At 38.7% G+C, this 26,331-nt stretch overlaps 1 protein-coding gene and 1 non-coding gene across 2 annotated transcripts; both read left to right on the forward strand.

Moving 5' to 3' along the window:
* Positions 1–15,080: 15,080 nt before the first annotated feature.
* Positions 15,081–16,793, forward strand: npbwr2b (neuropeptides B/W receptor 2b). The gene is made up of 2 exons (XM_053483238.1): positions 15,081–15,125; positions 15,273–16,793. The coding sequence occupies exon 2, from the start codon at positions 15,386–15,388 to the stop codon at positions 16,403–16,405; it is 1,020 nt and encodes a 339-aa protein (XP_053339213.1). The 5' UTR covers positions 15,081–15,125; positions 15,273–15,385; the 3' UTR covers positions 16,406–16,793.
* Positions 16,794–19,655: 2,862 nt separating this feature from the next.
* LOC128510895 (U6atac minor spliceosomal RNA) lies at positions 19,656–19,760 on the forward strand. Its single transcript, XR_008356144.1, has one exon. It is a non-coding gene; the product is annotated as a U6atac minor spliceosomal RNA (small nuclear RNA).
* The last annotated feature ends 6,571 nt before the right edge of the window (positions 19,761–26,331 follow it).

Genomic DNA, 26,331 nt, shown 5'->3' on the forward strand with positions numbered 1-26,331 from the left:
CGCCGCAGGATCCTTCTTTGTTAAGAAAAAAGGTGGCGACCTACGCCCATGTGTTAATTATCGGGGGCTCAACACCATCACTATTAAAAACCGACATCCCTTGCTGCTTACCAACTCAGCCCTGGACGCCCTCTCTGGTGCCACCATTTTTACAAAGTTGGACCTCCGGAGCGCCTACAACTTGGTGCATATCAGAGAGGGCGATGAGTGGAAGATGACTTTCATCACCCCAACGGGACATTATGAAAGTCTAGTAATCGCGTTTGGACTCTGCAACACACCAGCTGCCTTTCAACAATTCATAAATGACGTTCTCAGAGACATGTTAGGCCGATGGATATTCGTGTACCTCAACGATATCCTCGGGTGTGGCGTTAAAGAACACACCCAACACGTCAGAGCGGTCCTTAAGAGATTGATCACCCACCAACTGTACGGTAAGTTGAAAAAGTGTGTTTTTTACCAGCACTCCACCACGTTCCTGGGTTTTGTCATCTCGCCCCAGAGTACAGTATGGCCATGGACCCGCAGAAGCTAGAAGTTGTGCGTCATTGGCCCTACCCAAGACTCTTAAGCAGCTTCAAGGTTTCTCGGGTTTGCGAACTTCTATCGTCGCTTTATCTGGGACTACAGTACGCTTGCAACCCCTTTAACCGCTCTGACCCGCCCATAATCTCACTACTTTAACCTCAATCTCCGCCTTCCACGAACTTTGAAGTCGATTTACCACTGCACCCATTCTCATCCACCCAGATGCAAATAAACCGTTCGCTGTGAAGGTGGACGCTTCGGATGTGGGCGCCAGGGCTGTCCTCTCCCAACGAGGTCCACTCTGTTGGGAAATAGAAACAAGGGTTCGCCAAGCACAGGCGGCGAAGAACGAACCGACAGGTGTGCCGCCTGGGCGACTCTACGTACAAACCGCCGTATGAACCAAAGTCATTCAGTGGGGTCATTCTACTCCTCTCTCGGGGCACCCGGGCACACGACGCCTTCAGAGGATGGGTACATGGAGTGGGTACAGAAAGGAATGGAGATGGTCAGAAACAATGCTCAGGTAGCCCGTGGCATTTAAACAATACCCAATTGGCACTAAGAAAGTGTGCCAAGAAAACACCCCGCACACCATTTTGGTGAGCTTGTGCAAATTGTAGTGGAGATGAGTGGTACCCAGTGGGGTCTTCTGCTGTTGTAGCCCATCCGCCTCAAGGTTGTGCGTGTTGTGGCTTCACAAATGCTTTGCAGGATACCTCGGTTGAAACGAGTGGTTATTTTAGTCAAAGTTGCTCTTCTATCAGCTTGAATCAGTCGAGCCATTCTCCTCCGACCTCTAGCTTCAACATGGCATTTTCGCCCACAGGACTGCCACATACTGGATGTTTTTCCCTTTTCACACCATTCTTTGTAAACCCTAGTATCAGTTGTGCGTAAAAATTCCAATAACTGAGCAGATTGTGAAATACTCAGACCGGCCCGTCTGGCACCAACAACCATGCCACGCTCAAAATTGCTTAAATCATTTTTCTTTCCCATTCTGACATTAAGTTTGGAGTTCAGAAGATTGTCTTGACCAGGACCACACCCCTAAAAGCATTGAAGCAACTGCCATGTGATTGGTTGATTAGATAATTGCATTAATGAGAAATTAAACAGGTGTCCCTAATAATCCTTTGGGTGAGTGTGTGTGTGTGTGTGTGTGTGTGTATGTACGTATATATATATAAGCATTTATATCTATATTTAGATATGAAAAACATCATACATGATGTAAAACTATATAATTCTTCTTTTTAAAGTTTTTAATTGTTCGCATCTGTAGCATACCTCATTAACAATCAATCACACCTTCATGCAGGTCATTTGCACAATTGAATAGACTGAGTTGAACAACGATATGGATAGTGGCATTTAAACATTGTTTGATTTTATTTATAGATTTTCTGTTTAGTATTTGTGTATAGTTTTATTTACTTTGGAATTATATTTTGTTGTACAGTTACCTTTTGAATTGCGAGCATAATTCATTCTATGTGCTGAGACAGATACCCACAATCCCACAGCAAGAGAAAAAAAACATTGGCTCGGTTTTGATTATGTGACGCTCAGTGGACAAAGTGTATAAGTACTGCTCATAGTGCAAAACCTTGATCATTTATGTTCTGATAAGTTTAAAATTTTATTTTAATTTGCTTGCAAAACTATCGCAGACCAAATAACTTGCAATCCAAGGTTTTACTGTATAATTTCATTTATACTCTTTTCTATAAAAAATATTTAAGATCCTTGTTTGGATGTCTACCATATTTTATTACACTTAAAATATTTTTAGAAGCAGTAGTTTTTATTTATATATTACACTTATATATTCAGGATTTCAAACATTCTAAACAGGACCAAAAATTCTAGCATATTAAAACTACACACAAAACAGTACAATGAGAGTATGCAACATGTTAAAAGTAAAAAAAAAAATGTTACATTTAGGAAACCTATATTAAATTGCACATTTATTTAAAATTTTACCTTCTTTAAATTTTCCCAGAATATTATAAAAACAACATAACCAGAACTTTTAAATATAGTTCTTAACTTCTTAATACCCAAATCATATTCAATTTGCTGTCAACTATTAAATTTGTGCATTTCTCAAATGAGGTCACTCATTACTTACATTGTCAGTTATAACGTTATAATAAAGATAAATACTGTAGAAAAAACACTTTATTATTCATTTATCATAGAGAAATTTAGTTTTAAACATTTTTAGAAGAAATATTACTTGTTTAGGCTATGGTCTTATCAGAAATGTACATCATGAAAAATTATAGTAGTCTTGAAATGTTTTGGCAACATACACAAAGGGAACATACAATATTCAGCTTAAAATCTTACAATGAGGCATTTTATATTTCTTTTATAAAATGTTACTTCTAATATCACATGTTTCATTCCCTAAGATTAAAAATTATAATAAATAATTTATTTTATTTTAATACAATAAAATATGGAAATGAAAATCAAATCAACTCTAATAAACACATGTAAGACAGAATGCAGTTGTGTGCATGGACATTGCAGATGTATTTTGTACTTCTTTTTGTTGGTCTTCCGGCTGCTCCTATCAAGGGGTTGCCACAGAGGACCATCTAATTTGTCACAGGTTTTACACCAGATGCTCTTCCTGACGCAACTCTCCAATTTTATCCGGACTTGGGGCCAGCACTGCATTCAGTGACTACCATTGAGTTTGTATTTCCTACATGTACTACACAATTTGGTTTAAAAGTTCTTCTGTGGGTCAGAATTAGTGATGGGTCGTTCATGAACGATTCATTCTTTTTGAACGTTTCAAAAAGAACGGTTCTGCTAGTAAGTCTTCAAGTCCTGAGTCGTTCGTTCTTTTGACACGTGACTCCCCTAGATGCTATGCAGTGCAGTACACAGGAAACAGAATTGAACGATTCTCAGCAATGAGTCTTCATGTCTCGAGTTGTTCGTTCCTTTGACACGTGACTCCCATAGACGCTATGCGGTGTAATAGATTCAAAAAAAGGAACGACTCAGACTGGAAGATATGATGGTGAGCTACTCATTCTGTTTATTATAATATGTCCTTAGCTGCATTGTAATATTTTTATTGAAAACGCAACAATTAAATTTATTTCTGATTAAATAAACGAAATGACAAAAAAAAAATTATTCATTTTGATAAACGAGATTCAAAGAAATGAGTCACTAAAATGATTCAAATTTACCATCACTGGTCAGAATGAGCATTTTTACATTCTTGAGCAAAGACTACACCAACAAGTTGTGCTTGTTGATGGCAGGCTCCTTGACTGCATGGTCATTAATCTTAGGCATGTAGTGCACTGTGAATGAAAGAACCACATTATTTTACTCTTTGTTGGACAAGAAAATAAAGTAGTGGTGGGGGTAAGGGCAAACTTTCATGAGAAGGTCACTCTCCCCTTGGTTTCAAGGAGCATGGGTGGGGTGGGGAGCTCGTCCTTTCTAGCTGTGTCAACTGTTGTTAAGGGAGTTACTGGCCATAAGATGAAATAACTGCCACATGTGACTGCCGCAAGACAAGATGTAGCCACTCCTTATAAGCTTTTAAGATTATCAGCCCATTGGTGTGATAGATACAGTATTTAGAACATCTTTGTCATAGGCATTTACATATCTTGTGGGCCCTGGGCCAATCATCCATGTGTCTGTGTATGTGTGTGTGTGTGTGTGTGTGTGTGTGTGGTTTTTATGGTGTGTAAACAATTTTCTATCTGCCAGGTCGAAAATTACCTTGACCCTTTTGTAAAGCTTTTATTATCAACATAACGGCAGGTAATCTTTTACCTTGTAGACAACTAAGGGTTAAGTCTTTTTGTTTTAATTTCAATGATTACAGCTTATAGCTTGTGAAAATAAAATAAAATCCAGTTTCTTAAAATATTAAAAGTGATTAAAGTGACAAAAAAGTGATTTCCAATACAGAACTGTCTAATGTCTGAAACTTATTTTCATTCACGTACAGCAGACAGACTAAAATCCTATTTATTTACATTTACTATTTATTTACATGAGACAAAAAAGGAACAGAAAAAGGAACAGGTTTCTATTCAGAAAAGCTTGTAGTTGTCAGAATCATATAATGTAGAAGGGGTTAGGGTTAGGGATACATTATATACACTATATAAATTTGCTACAGTTGTTCATAATGATAAGCACATCACATTAAGTGAAATGCCATATCAGTTTTTGACAACAGATTTATTTTCTTGCCTGATTTGAGCAAATATACAGCGCCGCCTAGGGTCTCTTGCTCGAGGAACTACAAAAAAAAAAAAATAGTAGTCCATACACACAGATTCTATCCACATGACCGTTTGGGGACACCATACAAAGATGTTGTTTTCACATAGAAGAGAGAAAAGAAAAAAATGTGTTTATCTTTATATCTATGTTTCGATCATTCAGTTATAAGTCTGTGACATTGTACAGTCTAGCCTATTCTGATCACATACCATTAGCATCAAATTGTTTAATTTGACACCATGTACTTTACAGTTTATCACTCAAGAACAATGCAGGAACTGTATTTAAAAAAAAAAAAAAAAAAAAGAATGGGTAGGAACATGCTACATAAAGCACTTATTGTTAAGAGCTTGATTGTTTTGGTACTGTACAAAATCATTATGTAAGACTTTAAAGGATGAGAGCTAGACTGGTGGCATGTGGATATTATGTGACAGATGACTCATCTCATTAATTCACTAAAGCTATAAATAGATGGTAGTTATAGGATTGCCGTTTTAGAAGCATTATGTCTATGTGTGTAAATGGTGTGATACAATTCCAGCAAACAACACACAATTATGTTTTTATTTTGAGAGCAGTCATGTTTAAATTAAAAAGAAGTCACTTGTGACTCCTCCCAAATTGATATCATAATGTTTCTCAGACTACACCAATGATTGAATGATGAAAAATTTTATTAGCCACATTCCACTTTCAGGGTGGTGTTGATGCCTTTAAGCCCATTTTGGCTTGATAGCCACATTGCAATGAAAGAACTATGCACACAGGGGTGTCGACAGAAATAATCCACATTCCCAGTGATCCTACGCTTGGTTTAAGGTAATGCTGATCACTAGAAAGACACTGAAGACAATTATTTCAAAATAAATAAATAAATAAATAAATTGAAAATTTAGGTTCTCTAGAATACCATTTCCTGCATTTAGAGGCAGTAATGTATGCAGATTATGCACTGCCATGAACAAGAATAACTGCAGGCTCGTTTTAGCACAATCCCTAAAATGGCTTAATGTATTACTTTTGTGTTGAGGTATCACATTAAAGCTGTGATTTGAAACAACTGCAGTAAACCAAACATGTAATATAATTTGCACCAGGACAAGGGTAACACATCACTTGAAATGAACAGCCCAGTGTAATACAGTAGTTACCACATACCGTGATTTAATGAGGCAATGTTTAAAACATGACATTGAAAGAGTGAATTGATAGAAGAATATGAATACTTTTTAAAATCTATATTGTGAAAAGGGAAGAATGAAATAAAAACATCTGAGCAGTTAATGCATTTTTTGAAATACTGTCTATATACATTACCAGTTAAAAGCTTGGACACACCTTCTCCTTCAGTGATTTTTTTTTTACGTATTTTAACACTCACTGTTCTGGGAACATAGAATGAGTCTGGCTTCCATAGTTGAATTGTGGCAAAAAATATCTTTGGGATAACAACATGCAAAAATTACTTGCTCAGGCCAAGAAACACAAGAAACAGACATTGCATCAGTGAAAAATTGTCCTTTCGTCTGATGAGTCAGAAATTTCAGATAATTGGCTATGATGCAATGCTATCTAACTGTCCCCAAATTTATTCTTCAGGAGGAAAATGACTCCAAACAAACAGCTGTTGTCATTAAGGACTATTTTCAGCATAAAGAAGAACAAGCAGTCCTGAAGGCAGCCCAAGATAATTTGTTCCAGAAGCATGCTTGTATATCAAGACACTTGTACTGTATGTACAAGTGTCTAAAGCAAATTTTCCCATAAGAAATAATTAACACTCAGATTATTCATTCCAAAACCCAAAATATTCATATAAACATAATTAATACAAAATATAAAGTAAAAATAAAACAAATTAGCTTGCACCTCAACTTGGTTCCTGACAGAGCAGTGATTCCCTTAGTGTGTGTGTGTGTGTGTGTGTGTGTGTGTGTGTGTGTGTGTGTGTGTGTGTGTATGTATGTGTGTGTGTGTGTGTGTGTGTGTGTGTGCGCGCAAACCTCAAGTACGATAAGAGGAGGGAGAAGGCTACTGTGTAGAACAGTTTCCCCCTTTCTCTTGTCTTACACAGTAGCCCCCTCCCTCCTCTGTTATTTGAGTTTAGGAAGACTTGCACACATAAACACACACACAAACGAAAACACTGCTCTGTCGGGAAATTTCTTTAACAAGAAACCCAACTCTAATGGTACTTGCACACGTGCACACTAACGGAATATTTGACGGAATGTTATATAAAAATAAAACAAATTAAACTGCACTCTGACTTTGAAAAGAATCCCAACAGAGCTGTGACATGCTATACATGTCACTCCTGAGCTGCCAGTGACTACACCCTCTGCCCTCTACAGCTGTCTGACTCGTCCTGTGTCCTGCTTCTGGTTGGAGATCTCGTTGCATGGATGCCCCGAGTGGTCTGCCTGGGATGCACGTGGTGACTGGGGACGATTCCACTTTTTCACAAAGACGGTCCTGTCCTCAGCTGATGCAGACAGCTGTTATTTTAAGGACTTGTGACTTCAGTCGCTTAATAGTTCAGGATTGAAGTTTCCTGAGCCTCCAATAACTGGACTCCATTTTAACTTGAACACATCTCCTGAAGTTCCCGCCTCACACAGTATGATGCAGATCAATCCCTGTTATCCGTTTCGCCCAAATAAGGATGGGTTCCCTGTTGAGTCTGGTTAATCTCAAGGTTTCTTCCTATTTTTCCTTGCCACTGTTGCCGGCTTGCTCATCAGGGACAGTGTTATTTCATATGAACTTTCTTTTGATGGTGTAAAGCTGCTTTGCGACAATGTCAATTGTTAAAAGTGCTATACAAGTAAACTTTAATTTAATTGTTTTCGCATGTGCGTGTGCACTAAAACACTGCACTGTCAAGAAACTGCTTTAACAAGGAACCTCCTTTATGACCTGCTTTTGCTTTATGGAAGGCACACACACATGGTCACAATGTTATGGTAAACAGTACATGCGCGCTCAGATGTTGACTATATGGGTCAACATCCGAGCCAGGAGTCAGGACTCCTCGTTCTTCTTTATGCTGAAAATAGACCTTAATGAGACTGAGCATGGGCAGACATTTACCCATAATCCCGTAGCGCATGAGAAAAGAAGAAACTTTGGCTTAGTTGTGATATATGTATGTATGTATGTACAGTGCATCCGGAGAGTGTTCACAACGCATCACTTTTTCCACATTTTTTTATGTCACAGCCTAATTCTAAAATGGATTAAATTCATGGGACCTTGAAAGCAGCAGAATTTTTTCTGCAACCTTCCCCAGATTTGTGCCTCAAGATTCCTTTGACTTCATGTTTGGTTTGTGCTCTGAAATGAACTGTCAACTGTGCGACCTTATATGGACAGGTGTCTGCCTTTAAAAAATCATGTCCAATCAGCTGAATTTACCACAGGTGGACTACAATTAAGCTGTAAAAACATCTCAAGGATGATCAGGGGAAACAGGATGTGTCTGAGCTTAATTTTGAGGTTCATGGCAAAGGCTGTGAACACTTATGTACATGTGCTTTTACAATTCTTTTTTATTTTTAATAAATTTGCAAAAATCTCAAGTAAACTTTTTCCACGTTGTCATTATGGGGTGTTGTGTGTAGAATTCTAAGGAAAAAAAATTATTTAATCTATTTAAGAAAAAGGCTGTGACAAAAAATGTGGAAAAAGTGATGTGCTGTAAATACTTTCCGGATGCACTGTATATCTGGGGTAACCTCTGTAGGCCATTGTTTATTCCCATTTTTATGACTGTGGTAAGACCTCCAGTCACATACACATTCACAAACGCTGGGCAATTTAAAAACAACAATTAGCCTAATCTGCATGCCTTTGGACTGGGGAAGAAAGCCAGACTAGCTGGAGGATACCAATGCAAATTCCATGCACACAGACTTTGAGGCAACAATCGAACCCATACCTTGGATGTACAAAGCAACATTGCTAACCATTAAGCTACCATGACACAATTCCAGTCAAAAGTTTGGATACACCTTTTAATTCCATGTTTTTTTTTCGCAGATTTTTTTTTTACATCGGTAACCAATGCTGAAGGCATCCAATCTCCTTTGAACAGGGGAAACTTATTTACATAATGCCAAAAAAATCCAGTATTGTTCTAAAGTGTGGAAAATTATTCCAATCTCATGTACAAACATTCGACATGTGTGTGTGTGTGTGTTATGTGTACAGTCATGTGTAATAGTTAGTACCCTTATGTTTAATTTAAAGTGTTTGTATGTTAAAACATAATAAAATAATTTATATGTAGCAGATCTAAATTTTAGGCCAATGCAATCTCAGATAAACCAATTTTTTTTTCACTGTGCCATTATTTATGGAACAAAAATAAAATCCATAAAAGCTGTAATTTTGGCAGTACATAGACATAAGCAATGTTCTTAGACAAGCAATTGCTGCTGCACATCAATGTGGAAAGGGTTATAATGGACAGATGAGTCTAAAGTGAAGTTATTTGGCCTTAATGGTCACACTATAAACCCGAATAAGTTGGCAAAGTAAACGGAACTATGAGCTTTTTTTCATTCATATTAATCGTTCTTTACTTGCATTATTAAGTAGCCTAACTTATACTTCTTAATAGCAATTATAATTTTTTTATTAGTTGTTGCAAATCAAATGAATTGTTGTTGCAAAACACCTACCACTGAGGCACCGGTGCTCTATTGCTCTGATGATATTAGACACAAAATCGCTAGTCTAAAAGATTTTAAGTTGGTGGAACTTTAAAGTGATGGTTACTGTTACTTACAGTAGTGTTCAAAATAATAACAGTCCAACATCAGAAAACAGATCAATAACTGTTTTCGGGAGAAATTATATTTCTTTATGGTAAATATTTTACTTGTAGGTGTAGTGGAGTAATAGAAAACAACAGACCCAACAGTCATGGCTTGCATGCACCTGATCCTGTGTAATTGAATCATTAATTGAAAAGGGGCATGTTCAAAATAATAGCAGTGTAGAGTTCAATTAGAGAGGAAATTATTCTGTGAAAAAACAGGTGTCAAACAAATTCAAGGATAAAAAAATTCAAGGATAAATGTAGAAAAGATTTTCCTGTGCATTTCTCTCTGAAAATTAAATGGGTCGTTCCAGAAATTGTTCAGAAGAACAGCGTACTTTGATTCAAAAGTTAATTAGACATGGAAAAACATACAAAGAAGTGCAGAAAATGATAGGCTGCTCTGCTAAAATGATATCAAATGCTTTTGGTATCAAATAGAGACCAAAACCAGAAAGCTAGTAGCAAGAAGCCCCCGCAAAGTCCCATTGTTGAAAAAAAGACATGTGCTGAAGAGGTTACAGTTCGCCAAAGAACAAATTGACTGGCCTAAAGAGAAATAGAAATATTTTGTGGACTGACGAAAGCAAGATTGTTCTTTTTGGGTCTAGAGGCCACAGACAGTTTGTTAGGCGACCCCAAACACTGAATTCAAGCCACAGTGCACTGTGAAGAGGGTGAAGCATGAAAGCACAAGCATCATGATACGGGGATTCTTCTCGTACTATGGTGTTGGGCCTATTTATCACATTTCAGGGATCATGGATTAATTTGAGTACATCAGAATACCTAAAGAGGTCACGTTGCCTTATGCCGAAGAGGAAATGCCCTTGAAATGGGCGTTTCAACAAGGCAACGACCCCGAACACACCAGCAAGCAAGCAGAATCTTGGTTCCAGACCAACAAGATTGACGTTATGGAGTGGCCAGCCCAATCCCCAGACCTTAATCCAATGAAAAACTTGTGGCCTGACATTAAAAATGCTGTTTCTGAGCCAAAAAATGCTGTTTCTTGGGCTGGAATACCTGTTCAAAGGTACCAAAAGTTGATTCTGTAAACTAATAATACATTTACCACATTTTTCTTCATGTTGTGATTCAGAATAGAATGTACAGGGTGTCCAATGCATTTGTGTGATTTAAATGAAAAGTTATTATATGGATATGGAGCTTTACTTATTTTTTTCAACACACTGCTATTATTTTGAACACAACTGTAAGTACTTACAGATGCTTAAAATATCAAATTTGTTCATCTAAATTAAAAAGTGTCATTTCTACAAACTCATAATCACCAAAACGTTCTAAATACTCACCAAGGTTTATTAATTTAAATAAATTTTATAAATTAAAGGTTTAGTTTATTAATTTAAACTAATTTGTTCAATATGTTTAATTACTTTGAGCCTTAGGGTTTACAGTGCAGCAGTGTGTTTGGCAAAAAACATCATTTCAGCAGAAACTCTTCCTATCCACTGTCAAGCATAGTGTTGGAGGGATGATGATTTGGGCTTTTTGCAGCCATAGGACTTGGGACCCATGCAGTTATTGAGTTCACCATAAACTTTTCTTTATACCAGAGTATTCTAGAGGCAAATGTGAAGCCATATGTATAACAGCTAAAGCTTGGTCAAAATCCTTTGCATGTGACCTTGTATGTGCACAAATTGCGCAACCATGCGTTTCTAACCAAAACATGCACTGTGTGTCATTTCTCTCGTTATCTATAGATTTGAGAAGTGCATGCTGACGAGATCTAGGTCATGTGTATGGGGTGGGATTTTCATGACCATATACTGTATAAGTTAGTGACCAAGATCTTTAAAAAATAGATTTATATGCAATTGCCAGCATATAGTAATAATAAAGCCGAGAGAACTGCTCACAAAGCCATGTTGGAGTTCTCAGTTGTTGTTGTTCTTATGGCTAGCATTTTATTTACAATTAGCTTTTTCTTTGTTGCATTGCAGCTAGCGCTATTGTTGCCAGTACTGTATCATTGCCTCTAACATTGCTGGTAAAGTAGAGATATGGATGGATACAGTGACCTAATTATCTCTATGGGCTAGAATTAATGGGCTAGAATGGGCTAGAATTAATGGGCTAGAATTAATCTCTAGCCCATGGAAAAAAAAAGCCAGTTCGTAGGTGGTTCGATATTGAACCAGCTCTGAACCAGCACTAGCATCAGACATGAACAACTGTAACAAATGGTTCATTTAGGTAAAAAAGAGGCTATAGCATTTTATTTAATGCTTTTATCACTGCAGTCTTGCCCTATTTCTCTTCCTCTCACCTACAAATACACACATATTTACACTTTTGCATGCATAAATAAAATAAAAGTATTCTGATATAAATGTGCATATAGACACACAGCCACTTACAAAATAAAGTAAGGCACTCAGTCTATATACTTGCTAAGCAGGAGAATCTGCTCCAGATTGCCCGGGTACATGTGTTTTGTATACTTGTGCTTTCCTCTTATTTTAGTCCTTTAAATTAACATTGTTTTTATTAAAAATACCTTGGCATGGATTTTTATTTTACTGCTGCATTGTTTGCTGGTACTTCATTTTGTGCCTTGGTAATCTAACGCATCTAATAAACTGTTTATAAACATAAACATAATATTATATTATAATTTTATTTTATTATTATAAAATTAATATTAAAATATAAGTATATCTTACAAAGTAATTGACATAGGTGGACCAAATAAATTTGGTGGTGTATGTTCTGCACCTTTTTTTTTTTACATCAATAACGCTTTCCTTTATTAATTTTTGTTGCTTATTATGTAGCATTTATAACATGTATGTGCTTGAATGTAAGGCTGTAGGGATTACACTAATGCATACCATATGAAAATGCTCCAAAAACTACAGTATGTGAAAATACTGATACACTTTGGGAGAGATATTCTATGGCAGGTCTTCAAGGGTTAATTTAACTACACATTTTTGAAAGTGCTTTTCCTAGAGCAAATTCAAAAAATCTCTATCAATAATTACATCTTGATATACTGTAACATCACTAAGTCAGTGATTTTCAATCAGTGTGCTGTGGCACACCAGTATGCCACGAGAGATAGTGAGGTGTACCATGGGAAATTATCCAATAACACTAAATTGGTCCAAAAATGTATTACTTAGTTACTGGAAACAATTTGCCATTATTAAGCGCATGTGTCTGTGAGGTTGTAACCCGCAGAGTAATGAAAATACTCCTCCATGTCAGTGGGTGGCAATGGGTAGCACAATAATGACTTTGTTAATTCAAACGAATAGAATTACATGACAGCAATGGATAAATATTTTTTTTAAAAAGTGCAAACTCTGAACGCAGCCCTGCTTAAAATACTGACCAAGATTAAGGCCCTGATATAAGTGGTGGTCTAAAAGAAGCCAAAAAAAAAACATTTTACCAGGAATTTGAATGCACTGACTTTGTTATGCTTGGTGGGTGGGGAAGAGCTATCCAACAGTGCCATGGTTCCAAACGAGCTTAAACACCATCTCCTAGTGAAACACCTGGCACATCAAAACAAGAACAGAGACTGTTTTGTATGCCTGCATGAGCACACAGAGAAACAAGCCATTACTGAAAAAAAAAACACACACACACAAAAGTGAATGAGAGAGCTCCCTCCTACTCCTCCTACTTGCTACCTAGTATCTATCTATGTGAGCTTAGCTTTTCAAGCATGACTGCTATGAAAAAAATTTAAATAGAGAGACTGAGAGCTTTTGACTAAAAGCTTTGTGTGTGCCTTACTTTAATTCCTGCCAAGAGATCAGCTTTGTGTTCATTTAAGCAGACCCAGGTTTCACACTAAGGGAGTATAAACAAATTGATAGATTCAGTTGTTATTATATATGTGTTAGAATATAGTGTGTCATTTTGTCAAATGTTTGGTTAGTGTTGTGCCGTGGGGTTTGCGTAATATACACAATTTGAAATGATTCAAGCTTTGTGACATGGCGCATTATCCTGCTGGAAGTAGCCATCAGAGGATAGGTACATGGTGGTCATAAAGGGATGGACATGGTCAGAAACAATGCTCAGGTAGCCCGTGGCATTTAAACGATGCCCAATTGGGACTAAGGTGTGCCAAGAAAACATCCCCCACACCATTACACCACCACCACAAGCCTGCACAGTGGTAACAAGGCGTGATGGATCCATGTTCTCATTCTGTTTACGCCAAATTCTAACTCTACTGAAATCGAGACTCATCAGACCAGGCAACATTTTTCCAGTCTTCAACTGTCCAATTTTGGTGAGCTCGTGCAAATTGTAGTCTCTTTTTCCTATTTGTAGTGGAGATGAGTGGTACCCGGTGGGGTCTTCTGCTGTTGTAGCCCATCCGCCTCAAGGTTGTGCGTGTTGTGGCTTCACAAATGCTTTGCTGCATACCTCGATTGTAACGAGTGGTTATTACAGTCAAAGTTGCTCTTCTATCAGCTTGAATCAGTCGGCCCATTCTCCTCTGACCTCTAGCATCAACAAGGCATTTTCGCCCATAGTGGGTGTTTTTCCCTTTTCACACCATTCTTTGTAAACCCTAGAAATGGTTGTGCGTAAAAATCCCTGAGCAGATTGTGAAATACTCAGACCGGCCCGTCTGGCACCAACAACCATGCCACGCTTAAAATTGCTTAAATCGACTTTCTTTCCCATTCTGACATTCAGTTTGGAGTTCAGGAGATTGTTTTGACAAGGACCACACCCCTAAATGCCATGTGATTGGTTGATTAGATAATTGCACTAATGAGAAATTGAACAGGTGTCCCTAATACTCCTTTAGGTGAGTGTATATACAGTACAGTGAGGTCAATAAGTATTTGATCACCCTGTGATTTTGCAAGTTATCGTACTTAGAAATTATGGAGGTGTCTTCAATTTTCAGCATAGGGGCATTTCCACTGTGAGAGACAGAATCTAAAAAGAAAAAATCGGGAAACTATGATTTTTTAACAATTAATTTGTGAATTACTGTGTCAAATAAATATTTGATCACTTGCTTATCAGCCAGATTTCTGTGGAAATGCACCTATGCTGAAAATTGTAGTCATGATTTCTAAGTAAGAGAACTTGCTAAATCACAGGGTGATCAAATACTTATTGCCCTCATTGTATATATATATATATATATATATATATATATATATATATATACTGTACACACACACAAAGGGAGAGAAAGATACATACGTAGTGTATAACATATGCCAGGGCAAGGTTTAAATTCTACCATTCATCATTCAAATATAACTTCTTTTTTTCCCTTAAAAAAAAAAATAATAAAGAAAAAAAATCTACAAAAAAAGATATCCGTTAAACATGGAAAGGTGGCAGCAGTGGTGGCAGTGACGTAACGCAATTGCACTTCATTCTCCCAGTTGCTGGGATGCGAACAATCCGCGCTGCTTGGCTTCAGAACACGAAGAGTGCGCACGAAACAGGTCTCCACTAAACGGTAAGAAATACAGTTTCTTAAATATACATATCTCAGTTACACGAGAACAAATATAAATAATAACTATTCCTTTAAATCCTCTTTATATATATCTATATCTATATATTTAAGACTACATTTCATAAGAGTAAATTTCCCTTTTTTCAGGTTTCGAGCAACAGATATCCGACACAAGACACCTTAGATTGGAGGAAGGTACTGCGTGACTGTTTATGACATAACGCAGTAAACCTGGAGACACGATTTTTTTTTTGTACAGTATGGAGAATATTTCAAACCCTGTCAAGACGAACTCACAATGCAACTTTAGCATGTACTTTTATTACTACAGTTCTCCCAACCGGTCCGATTTTAACTGTACGCCACCGGAGGACTACTTTTTTTACGCAGATCTGTACGTAGTTCTCCCGGTTATTTACTCTGTGATATGCGCGGTGGGATTAACCGGCAATACGGCAGTTATCTATGTCATATTGAAGGCGCCTAAAATGAAGACAGTCACTAACATGTTTATTCTAAACTTGGCAATTGCTGATGATCTCTTCACGTTAGTTTTGCCCATTAACATTGCTGAGCATCTCTTGCACTATTGGCCCTTTGGTGAAGTGCTCTGCAAAATTATTTTGAGCATTGACCATTACAATATTTTCTCTAGCATATATTTTCTTCTGGTTATGAGCGTTGACCGATACTTAGTAGTTCTTGCAACTGTGCGCACAAAACGCATGCCGTATCGTACATACAGGGCAGCTAAAATAGTCAGCCTGTGCGTTTGGTTGCTGGTGATTCTAATCGTGGTGCCCTTCACAGTGTTTGGAGGAGTCTACATCAGCCCGGACGACAGCGAGCGGAAAAGCTGTGTGCTAAGTTTTCCCAGCCCAGAAGGTTTATGGTTCAAAGCAAGTCGGATTTATACACTCATACTAGGCTTTGCCATTCCTGTCTCCACTATCTGCATACTCTACACTATGATGCTGTACAAACTGCGCAACATGAGACTCAACACAAACGCCAAAGCCCTGGACAAAGCTAAAAAGAAAGTGACCATCATGGTGTTTATTGTACTTGCCGTGTGTTTGTTCTGCTGGACTCCATTCCATCTCAGCACCATCGTAGCTCTTACCACAGATCTGGGCACTACGCCACTCGTCATCGGTATTTCTTACTTTATAACCAGTTTGAGTTACGCAAACTCCTGCCTCAATCCGTTCCTTTACGCTTTCTTGGATGACAGCTTTAGGAAATCGTTTAAGAAGATGCTAGAATGTAGGGCTGGCTGAATGTAAAGCACATGATGCAGTTGTGTGTCTTCAAAGAGTACAGTTCTAATGCTGAACGGTAAAATCGCAGATGGCCTGAGCTAATAGACGAACCGTAATTAAGTGGATGGGGCATCGAAAGTCAGCATTTGTCTCCCTCTTGTGTCTAAAGTCATCATCATTTTCTCTGAAAGAGCTTTAATCATTACTTATTTCGCTGTATGATTTTGCCATACAAGTATGAGTATATGAACTGATTGTTGTATTTTTTTAAGAAAAAAAAATGCACGTGTGTGTGTGCACACGGGGTGGGCCATGAGTTTCCATACGTAGGAAAAAGTTATATTTTTTATTTATTTTACCAAATTGTATTATATGGTCCATATGGTTAACATTGTACACCATGACGTTCAAGTTCCCCCTAAATTTATTGAAGTGTAAAATATTATATTTCCAATAAATACAAAATACGTTTTTTTTATGTATGGAAACTTTTTGCGCACCCTGTACACACACACACACACACACACATATATATATATATATATATATATATATATATATATATATATATATATATAAATATATATATATATACTGTCACCTTAATTTGGAATTGAGTATAGTTCCGATAATTCATTTCAACAAATATTTTGGTCTCAGTTTAATGAATTCACACTGAATTGTAATGTAATGGTAATGATTTCAAAGATAGAAATAATGTCAATGGTATTTAACCTTTATTTTATAAATAAAACTGATTATATTGTTTGGGTTCATTTGCTTTTTTTGACAGTTGTTTAGGTCAATAATGCAAAAAAAACAAAACAAAAAAAAACAGAGCATTCCAACATTGTTTTAAGTTTTATGTTGGTCTTTACTAAAGTTTCATTGTGTGATCTTTACAGACTATTTATTTTATACACATGACATATACAAATAAATAATTTCACAGCCTGAACCCTCTTACTCTTAATTACATTACTTATTCATACAGTTTAATGTAAAATGTGCAGTTCATATTAGTTCAATCTTTGTGTCATCAGACAAGAGGAGCCAGTACGGAATGGCTTTTGTCTGGCCACTTTACCATATAGCCCTGATTAGTTAAACACTGCAATGATGGTTGTCCTTCTCTATCATTTGCACAAGGGAACTCAGGATTTTATTTAAGGAGACTCTTAGGTTCTTTGTTACCTTTCTGACCAAGAGCTTTCATCCCCAATTACTCAGTTTGGTTTATCAGCTTTATCTGTGTAGCCTGTTGGTTGTTTAAAATCACTTTCGTTTGAGAATGATGGAGACTATCATGCTTTTGGGGCCTTTCAATACTCCAGAAAGTTTCTTGTATCCTAGCCCAGATCTGTGTCTTGACACAATACTGTCTTGTGGGTCTACAGATAATTCTCTTGACCTCATAAATGCATAAATCTAGTGTAAGACCTTACTGTATATAGACAGATGTGGGTCTTTTCTAATTATGTCCAATTAAGTCAGTTAGGCACAGGTGGACTCCTGTAAAGCATCTCAGTGGCGTATGATGCACCAAACCTCAATTGCATTTGTCATTGAATACTCATGTAAATGGGATATTGCAGTTTTAATTTTTAAATAAATTAACAAAACACTTAAACCACATATTTATTTAGTGCTAACATTTAAAATTTTGGTGATACTTATTTATATTTTCTAATACAATGTCATATGTAATATATGTAATATTTTCATATAATAAGAATGATAAATTAGAATCTTTTTTAGAATATGTTTCATAAAAAAAATTACAGATCATATAATTTGATGATGATATATATGAAGATGATGAGCCTGATTTATTTATCTTAAGTAAAACAAAAATGTTCTGGGATGGAAGCCAGATAGTCCACAGGATTCCAGGTAAACACTGAGAAAACATGGAAAACTTCATGCAGGTAGGAATCCGAGTTTGGCCTCAAACTATTGACTGTGGTGCAGTTTCTTATCTGCTACACCACAATTTTACCCTGGTATTGATTCAAGTAGTGATAGGAACAAACATGATGTTATACATTTTACCTGACATACACCAACACTACAGTGAGTAGCTTTTAATTTCTTAATCAACCATGTCAGAAGACATAGTCCATGTTTGTCTCAGAAAGGCCAAAATACTGCATTAATAAAAATGTTAGAAAATAATAATAATAATAATAATAATAATAATAAATAAAATAAATATTTTTTATTAGAGATCACTTAAATGTGTTATGAAGATTAATTGAAAAGAATTACCTGCAGAAATTTCAGCCAGTTTTATAGTGAAGTACAGTAAAAGCATTTCTGCATGCACAGTGAGAGGAAAACTCGCTGAATTAAGAATAAACAGCTGTCTGGCCATAAGGAAAGTAGATGTTAGTGATGTTAATTGGGAAAAAATGCCTCAGTTTGGTTGGGGCCATAAAGATTGGACTTTGGAGGTGGTCTGTTAAGTCTAGACCTGCACTATTCCAGAGTAATAGGTCTGTTTGCATAGGAAGGTAAGAGCATGATGTGATGCAAACAGAATGCAAAATACCCACTGCACAAGCCTCTAGGGGCAGTGTTATGATCTGCTTCAGTCAGGTTTAGGCTAAGCAAAGTTATGAATGTACCGAATGATCAGGTTATCCCATTTTTCTCCCCAATAGCACAGGCATATTTTAGGACAACAACACACACACACACACACACACACACTACTACTACTTATTATTATTATTATTATTATTATTATTATTTTACACAATACAAAAAAATATTAAAATATGTAATGCATAATGTGATTTTTATCCTAGTCTTTTAAACATTTTTAAGTGTATCAAGAAAATAAATGTAAATGATAAGCAGATAGTGTTAAAATGTTATACATTCTAGACTACTGTACACATGTACACTTTACATCTGTAAAGTCTGCCATGTCTAAAATAATAAGGATCACAATATTGCAGCATTTTTTTATGTTGCACACATAACTTGCCAGTAAATGATTATACCACCCTAAAATGTTCATTCTTGCTAACTTGTCAAAGGCATTGCAGCCAGGCCAATGAGACGCCTGTGCATATCTGTGGTTGTAACGGTTTACAAGTGAAGGCAAATGGCTCTGATGCCCTCAAGTGGCTGGCTGCAGTACAATTTTAACCCCAAACATTTCCATGATGGTAAATGGAACATGTTCTACTTAAACATACATGTTAAATTACATCGCCCCCCCCACCCCGCCCCCCCAAAAAAAGCATCTTTTATAAGTTATGTGTTATATGAAAGGTGAGAAGATTAGCACACCCTTTGATAAAGGATGAAAGAGGTTCTAGTGGCCTGCAACACATATATGGTTAAGGCAATTCCAAAATTTGTTGGTAGGACAGTTTCGGCTCAAATGGTTAAGACTCTGGGTTACTAATCAAAAGGTTGGGAATTTAAGTCCTAGCACTGCCAAATTAGTGCTGTTGAGCCCTAAAACAAGAAGATTTTTTTTTTTTCAAAATATGTTTTATTATAAAGGTTGATGACTCAAAGTTTAAAAATCTGCCCTTGACAATGGTAGAATAACAAACTTAAATGCTACAACTACAATGTATCATTTACTGTACATATTACAATATTACATATTACAATATTAACAACAATATATGAAACAGAAAAATAGCACAATCATGGAATTCTCTCATCTGATCACTCATCACAAGTTAGTCACCTGGAATGGTTTTTAGTTCATAGGTATACCTTCTTGCTTTTTGACTATCAATTTGATTTAATTCAATAAAAAAAAAATTAATATAGCGCTTTAAACAATTGTCATTGTCGCAAAGCAGCTTTCAGCTATTAGTTGTCCTGTGCAAAGGAAATGCGGGTACAGAGCCAATAGCCCTATTAGTGCTACTACAATTACTAAAAAAAAAGAAAAAAAATCCATATTATGGCATAAAACACTTAAAAGATAGGCCATCATCACTTTAAGAAATGAATGTCAGTCAAGGCAGAAAAATCTCAGGAACATTGAATGTATCCCCAAGTGCAGTCACCAAAACCAGACTGGATCTCATGAGGGCCATGCCAGCCTTCATCTTCTGCAGTATAGTTTGCTTACATGTGTCAGATGGATTTGTTATGAGTTTTCTCTGTCTGGCCATCTGACTTCTTCCTAATTTGTCACAGCTGTTCTTGGTTTCACCAGTTGATCTGCATTGTATTTACACTTACATCTTTCCCTGTGCTATTGTGAAGTAGATTATTACAGTTATTTTATCTGTACCTGGTGATGGCCACAGCATTTGGTCTGCAGTAAGACAGTGAATACTGTAAATTTCATTATTAGTATTATTAAGTGCAGTTTACGACACTGCTTTGGGCCATAAGCACACTGTGTGTGTGTGTGTGTGTGTGTGTGTGTGTGTGTGTGTGTGTGTGTGTGTGTACAGTATGTACTGTAGTTACAGTGGGCCTACAGCCAGCACCTTTTACCATGTTCATGCTCCTTGCTCGACCAGAAAAACAAGACCTAAGAAACCCTATTACTATGGCTTTAGTCACGGCTTGTTCAGGAGAGGTGGGGCACCAGATTTAACTTGGGTTGACAGACATTCCTCTTCACCATCTCACAGTCCTGGTCTGCTTATTAAAGGCCAGACATACATTGGTATGAGGGGTTAATAACTTACTGTTGTTTAGTCTCTCTGCACTTTTAAAGTCCGACCGTGCTGAAAACTCTGACACTGAGCACACTGCAGAGAAAGGAAAAATTCCAGGCTTCGACCGTCTCCACTGGCTTCTAATATTCAGCCTCCATCAGCAGCAACTATCCTCTGGTTCAGGATGTCCACTGCCAACTTTAACTGGAACTGCCCTCTCTGCACCTTTCTCCCTGTCTCTCACGTCCCCTCCCCTTTCCCTTCCCACCATTTTTTGCATTTTTTGCAAAAAACTGCTCCCACCCCTTTTTCTGTGTTTTTGTTCTTTAACTTAGTTTTCAGTGATCAAAAACCGGAGAATTCATCACCATTAGGTATGATTAGGTATGATAGGGACACCCTTGTTTTACTGATATACAATGTACTTACAATTCAATGTTTTTAACTCTGGATTCAAGCTGGCCAAGTGAGATCCTGAGGGAGAACATAGGACGCGACGTGAAGCGGGAACGAGCCGGCGTCAGGAACAGGCTAAGAGCCTGTGTATACCACACACCTTTGCCTAGCATCCTGCTTGCCAACGTCCAGTCACTGGAGAACAAACTTGATGACCTCAGGGCCAGGGTAAAGTTCCAGAGAGACATTCCGGACTACAATCTCCTCTGCTTTGTTGAGATATGGCTGAATCTAGTGGTGCCGGGCCACGCCATTGAGTTCTTCTTGGTTCACCACATGGACAGAACACAGGACTAGGGAAAGTGAAGGGGAGGCGGTGAGTGTTTAATGGTAAACGTCTTGGGTTACTTTCTTGTAACCCTGTTCCCTGAAAAAGCGGGAACGAGATGCTGCGTGAAAACGCTATGGGAACATCTTTTTGTGTTGCCGGTTGTGCAGCATGTGTGTATCAAACACGCCAAATTTTTGGCTTATATAAACTCGGTCAGGTGACGTCATCTGATGAAGTGCACCTGCAGGTTATAAATAGGAGTGAACCAGAAACATTCCTCAGATCAAAAAGTCACAGCAAAGTAAACCGAGATGTTCCCTTTCAAAAGCTACACTCGATGCTGTGTGAAAATGCTATGGGAACGAGAATACCAAGGCCGCCGCACTGCAAGTGTCCCAAGGTTGTGTAGCGTGTGTGCACAAAGGCCAAGGAGGTCTCAGAGCTAGCTCTGGGAGGCTAATTAGAGAACCTGTGAGCCCAAAGTAGCATGAACATCCAAAATATAAAATCTGACAAATTTCAGAAGATAGTTCGGGTGAGGATGCAGAATAGCTTTGACCAGCCCAGGGGCAAAGTCTAGGCAAGATGGAGAGACTGACGAAGCTTGCAGATCTTCAATTCTCTTTAGGGAAGTAACAGCCATGAGAAAAACCATCTTAAGAGTCAGAAACCTAACAGGCGCTGACTCTAGTGGTAAAAAAGGGGTGTCAGTCAGACCTTCGAGCACAATAGATAAGTCCCCAGAAAGGACAGTGGCTCTAGTGGGCGGCCTCAACTGTTTAGCTCCATGAGTAAAACGGCAACTAAAGGATGCTTTCCCACAGAAACCCCGTCAGTCAGAACATGACAAGCTGAAATAGCAGCTATGTACGTTCTGAGAGAAGTAGGGCATAAGCCCGAGGACAACTTTTCTTGCAGAAACTCCAGCACTGAAACAAATTCGGCAGTCGACTGGGTCTACATGTATTGCCATGCACCAACTTTCAAATACACTCCATTAGTCCTTCTAATGGAGGGCATAAGTTCTTCTAGAGGTTTTAATTACAGTGGCTGGTTAAGACCAGTATCTGTTAATTGGTCCCGATCAGTGGCCAGATGTGAAGGTTCCAGAGCTTGGGCGGGGGATGAAATATTGTCCCCTGCCCCTGAGACAGAAGATCCCTCCTCACTGGAATCAATCAATTGACTGACTACTTCGGGGTGGGGTTTCCATTCCTTGTGTGTCAGAGCTTGACTGGACACCCTGAGGGACAGGAACTTGTCCTGTGCCCAAAGCAGAACCTGGTGTGCTAGCTTATTCAAGCGGCGCGAGCACAGTCCGCCCTGGCGCTTTATATATAAGACTACCGTAGTGTGGTCTACCCACACTTGGACATGGTAGCCTCTCAACTGCTGGAGGGAGTGCTTTAGGGCCAGAAATAGAGCCATCATTTTAAGGCAATTGATGTGCTAGCGAGAAGATGACCTCTCCAGCTCCCTTGGGCTGGACGGCCATCTAAGACCGACCCCAGCCCATAAGGGAAGCGTCTGTCGTTAGCATCTTGGGAGTTAACACCTTAGAGTGGGACCCAAAGTCAGAAACTGTGGTCTGAACCACATAGAAAGGGTACGCCATTATTAGCCACAACTAAGATCCTCTCATGTGCAGAAGGCCCAAAGGTATCACTGTGGATGCAGCTGCCATGCATCTGAAAGTGATGAACAGTCACTTTCTGGTCTAGCTTGTGTTCCTTGAGGGTGTTGAGAATGGATTTGACACAAGCTGACAGCTGTGCCCGCCTTACGATCAAATCCCATGTGACACCCAAATATGTTGTCCTCTGAACGGGAAAGAGCACGCTTTTCGTGGCGCTGGGTCTCAATCCTAAGGAACAAAGATAAGCTGGGATGACATCTCGATGTCGAAGCGCTAGCTCCTGAGACTGGGCCAGCCAGTCGTCTATGTGCAGGGTGAGAGAGCTAGACCAAATGGAAGGACCCAATACTGGTAAGCGAACCTCAGGAACCTCCTGTGTTGTGGCAATATTTCTATATGCGTCCTTTAGATCGATTGTCAGATCATTGTTTTAAAAAATCTAAAATCGGACACAGGGAACCAAGAAATACTGACTGTAGCAGCCTGACTCTCTGTCTGGTAGGGGAACATGTTTTATGGCCCCTTTTCCCAGCAACTTCTGTAACTCCAGAGTCAGCAGATGCACCCTTTTCGGTTTCACGGAAGTGAAGACCACACAATTGAAACGCGGAGGGCGATGTAAGAACTGAATCCTGTAGTTCCCACGCTGCCGGTTTCTCCAAAAGAGGCAAAAGTCATGGTGGCTTGGTTAGACAGGGGGTTGATGGGGGGGTGTTACTGTAGATGTTCGGCATCCTGAAACATGGCAGGAAAAGACCGAAGAACTAACATTTTATTGGAGACCTGTGTTGCCCAAAACACCAGTGGTGACGGAGCATGAACACCGACCTCCTGAGGGTGCCAGGGAGAACACTTCCTTCTCGAAATGAATGTGAAGGAGACATTATGCTGGTCCGCCTTCTTTGTGGTGGATTGCGAAGTGCGGCGCGTAGCACCCCAATCTTTACGAGGTGGTGCCCTGCTCAAAACACTCTCCTTGTGTGCTTCATGCCTCGCGAGAGTCAGACCTGGTCGAGACTGAGTGGCCAACAGTCCCGACTCTTGAGCACGGCGGGGAAGGAATTCCCGAAGGCTTGTTTATATAACTTTACCTCACTAAACCTAGTGGCGACCGAGTTAACAGTGTCGCCAAGCAGGCTGGAAGGCGAGATGGGGGCATCAAGGAGGAATGCACGATCCTTATCCTTGATGCCCATAAGATCCAGCCACAAGTGCCTCTCCGTAGAAACCATCGCAGCCATAGAACGGCCGATAGGATGAGCCGTCTGCTTTTTTGCACAAAGAGACAAGTCTGTGGCCCGGCGTAATTCCAGAATGCCCTATCTTCAAGAGCCCCGCCAGTGCTCAAGTCTCTCAGCAGGTCTGCCTGGTAGGCCTGCAAAGCTGCTACAGTATGGTGAGCAGTGGAGAACCAACCTGCTGCAATCTGCTGCCTGAAAAGGTTTTCTCTCCAGGGAAGATGAAAGTCTACACAGCTTGGAAGGAAGTGTTGGCTTTTAAGGGAGGATGATGTCCCAGGAGAGATAGCCTGGAAGCGTCTCTTCTATCTGGGGCATCATCATATAACCCTGCGCTTCCACATCAACTATATTTAAATAAACAAATAAGTCGACGGCATGAAAACACAGAAAGAATAGCTTTCCTTCATGAAAGGGTTAATCTGTCATGGAGGTTGCTAGAGAAAGGGAGAGAGCGTCATTAAGGCTCCGCCCCCTGGCCACCCGACAGAAACCTGTCTTCTAATTCGAGTGTTTGGAGGCTATTTCCATCTCCGTGGATTTTTTCTCTTTTTTTTTTTAGCGAGAGAAAATGTCTATCCTGCCCATTTCACAAGAAGCGCAAGTCGCCCTTGGTAAGTAGACCGATCCCGCAGCTCTGCTGGAATGCTCGTAGCTTCTTTTTAAGAATGCGAGCCGGACGCAAAGCACTTTAATTGAAGCTGTGTGGAGATCGCCCTCCGGGATGGATTTAACACACTGAGGGAACATCTTGCTTGAAACTCAGCCATATCGGTGAGTTAAACACTTTCGTATTTCACTGGTTTAGACACACACGCGCGAACACAAAACGTCATGAAGACAAAAAGATCTGAGGAATGTTTCCGGTTCACTCCTATTTATAACCTACAGGTGCGCTTCATCAGATGATATCACCTGACCAAGGTTATATATGCCAAAATTTGGCGTGTTTGATACACACATGCTTTACAACCGGCAACATAGAAAGACATTCCATAGCGTTTTAACGCAGCATCTAGTGTAGCTTTTAAAAGGAAACATGTTATTGTAGTTAATAAATACATACATCAATACATCAAATAATAAATACATCAATAAAACAGTAAATAAAAGGTCACACACTATTATTTCATTGAATCACCCTTTGCTTTCTTCCAGCATGCATTTGCTGTGGCATAATTTTAATAAACTTGATAAGCTTATGCTATGTCACAACATCTATTTCCATCCAGTACCCTGTTAATTTCTCTCCAAGATCTTGTATTCATTATGGGAGAGTCAGACCGCTGTGTAAAGTCATCTCCAGCACATCCCAAATAACAGGGTTAAGGTTAAGGTCTGAACTTTGTAGTGGAATCAGAATGATAAAATTGTGTGATGAGACAGTGGCGTGGAAAAACTCCCTAAGATGGCTAGAGGATAAAACCTTAAGAAAAACCAGACTCAACAGGCACTTGATGGTTTCCAAGCACTAGTAAAATGTTGGGATACTGTAAGGGCATCAGTGTAGCAGGAGATTGTTTTAAGAAGGTTTTACTTACATAACTGTGTTCGGTCATTCTAAACAAAATCCCTGGGTTCACATGAACACCCATTGTATTTAGGAATAAATGACTTGCGTGACATGACTCAAATTTCAGATTTTATACTTTTCTCTCTCTCTCTTTCTCTCTTTCTGTCTCTTTCAAACTACACAT

The sequence above is a fragment of the Clarias gariepinus genome, chromosome 22, assembly GCF_024256425.1.
Source record: "Clarias gariepinus isolate MV-2021 ecotype Netherlands chromosome 22, CGAR_prim_01v2, whole genome shotgun sequence".
Taxonomy (NCBI): domain Eukaryota; kingdom Metazoa; phylum Chordata; class Actinopteri; order Siluriformes; family Clariidae; genus Clarias; species Clarias gariepinus.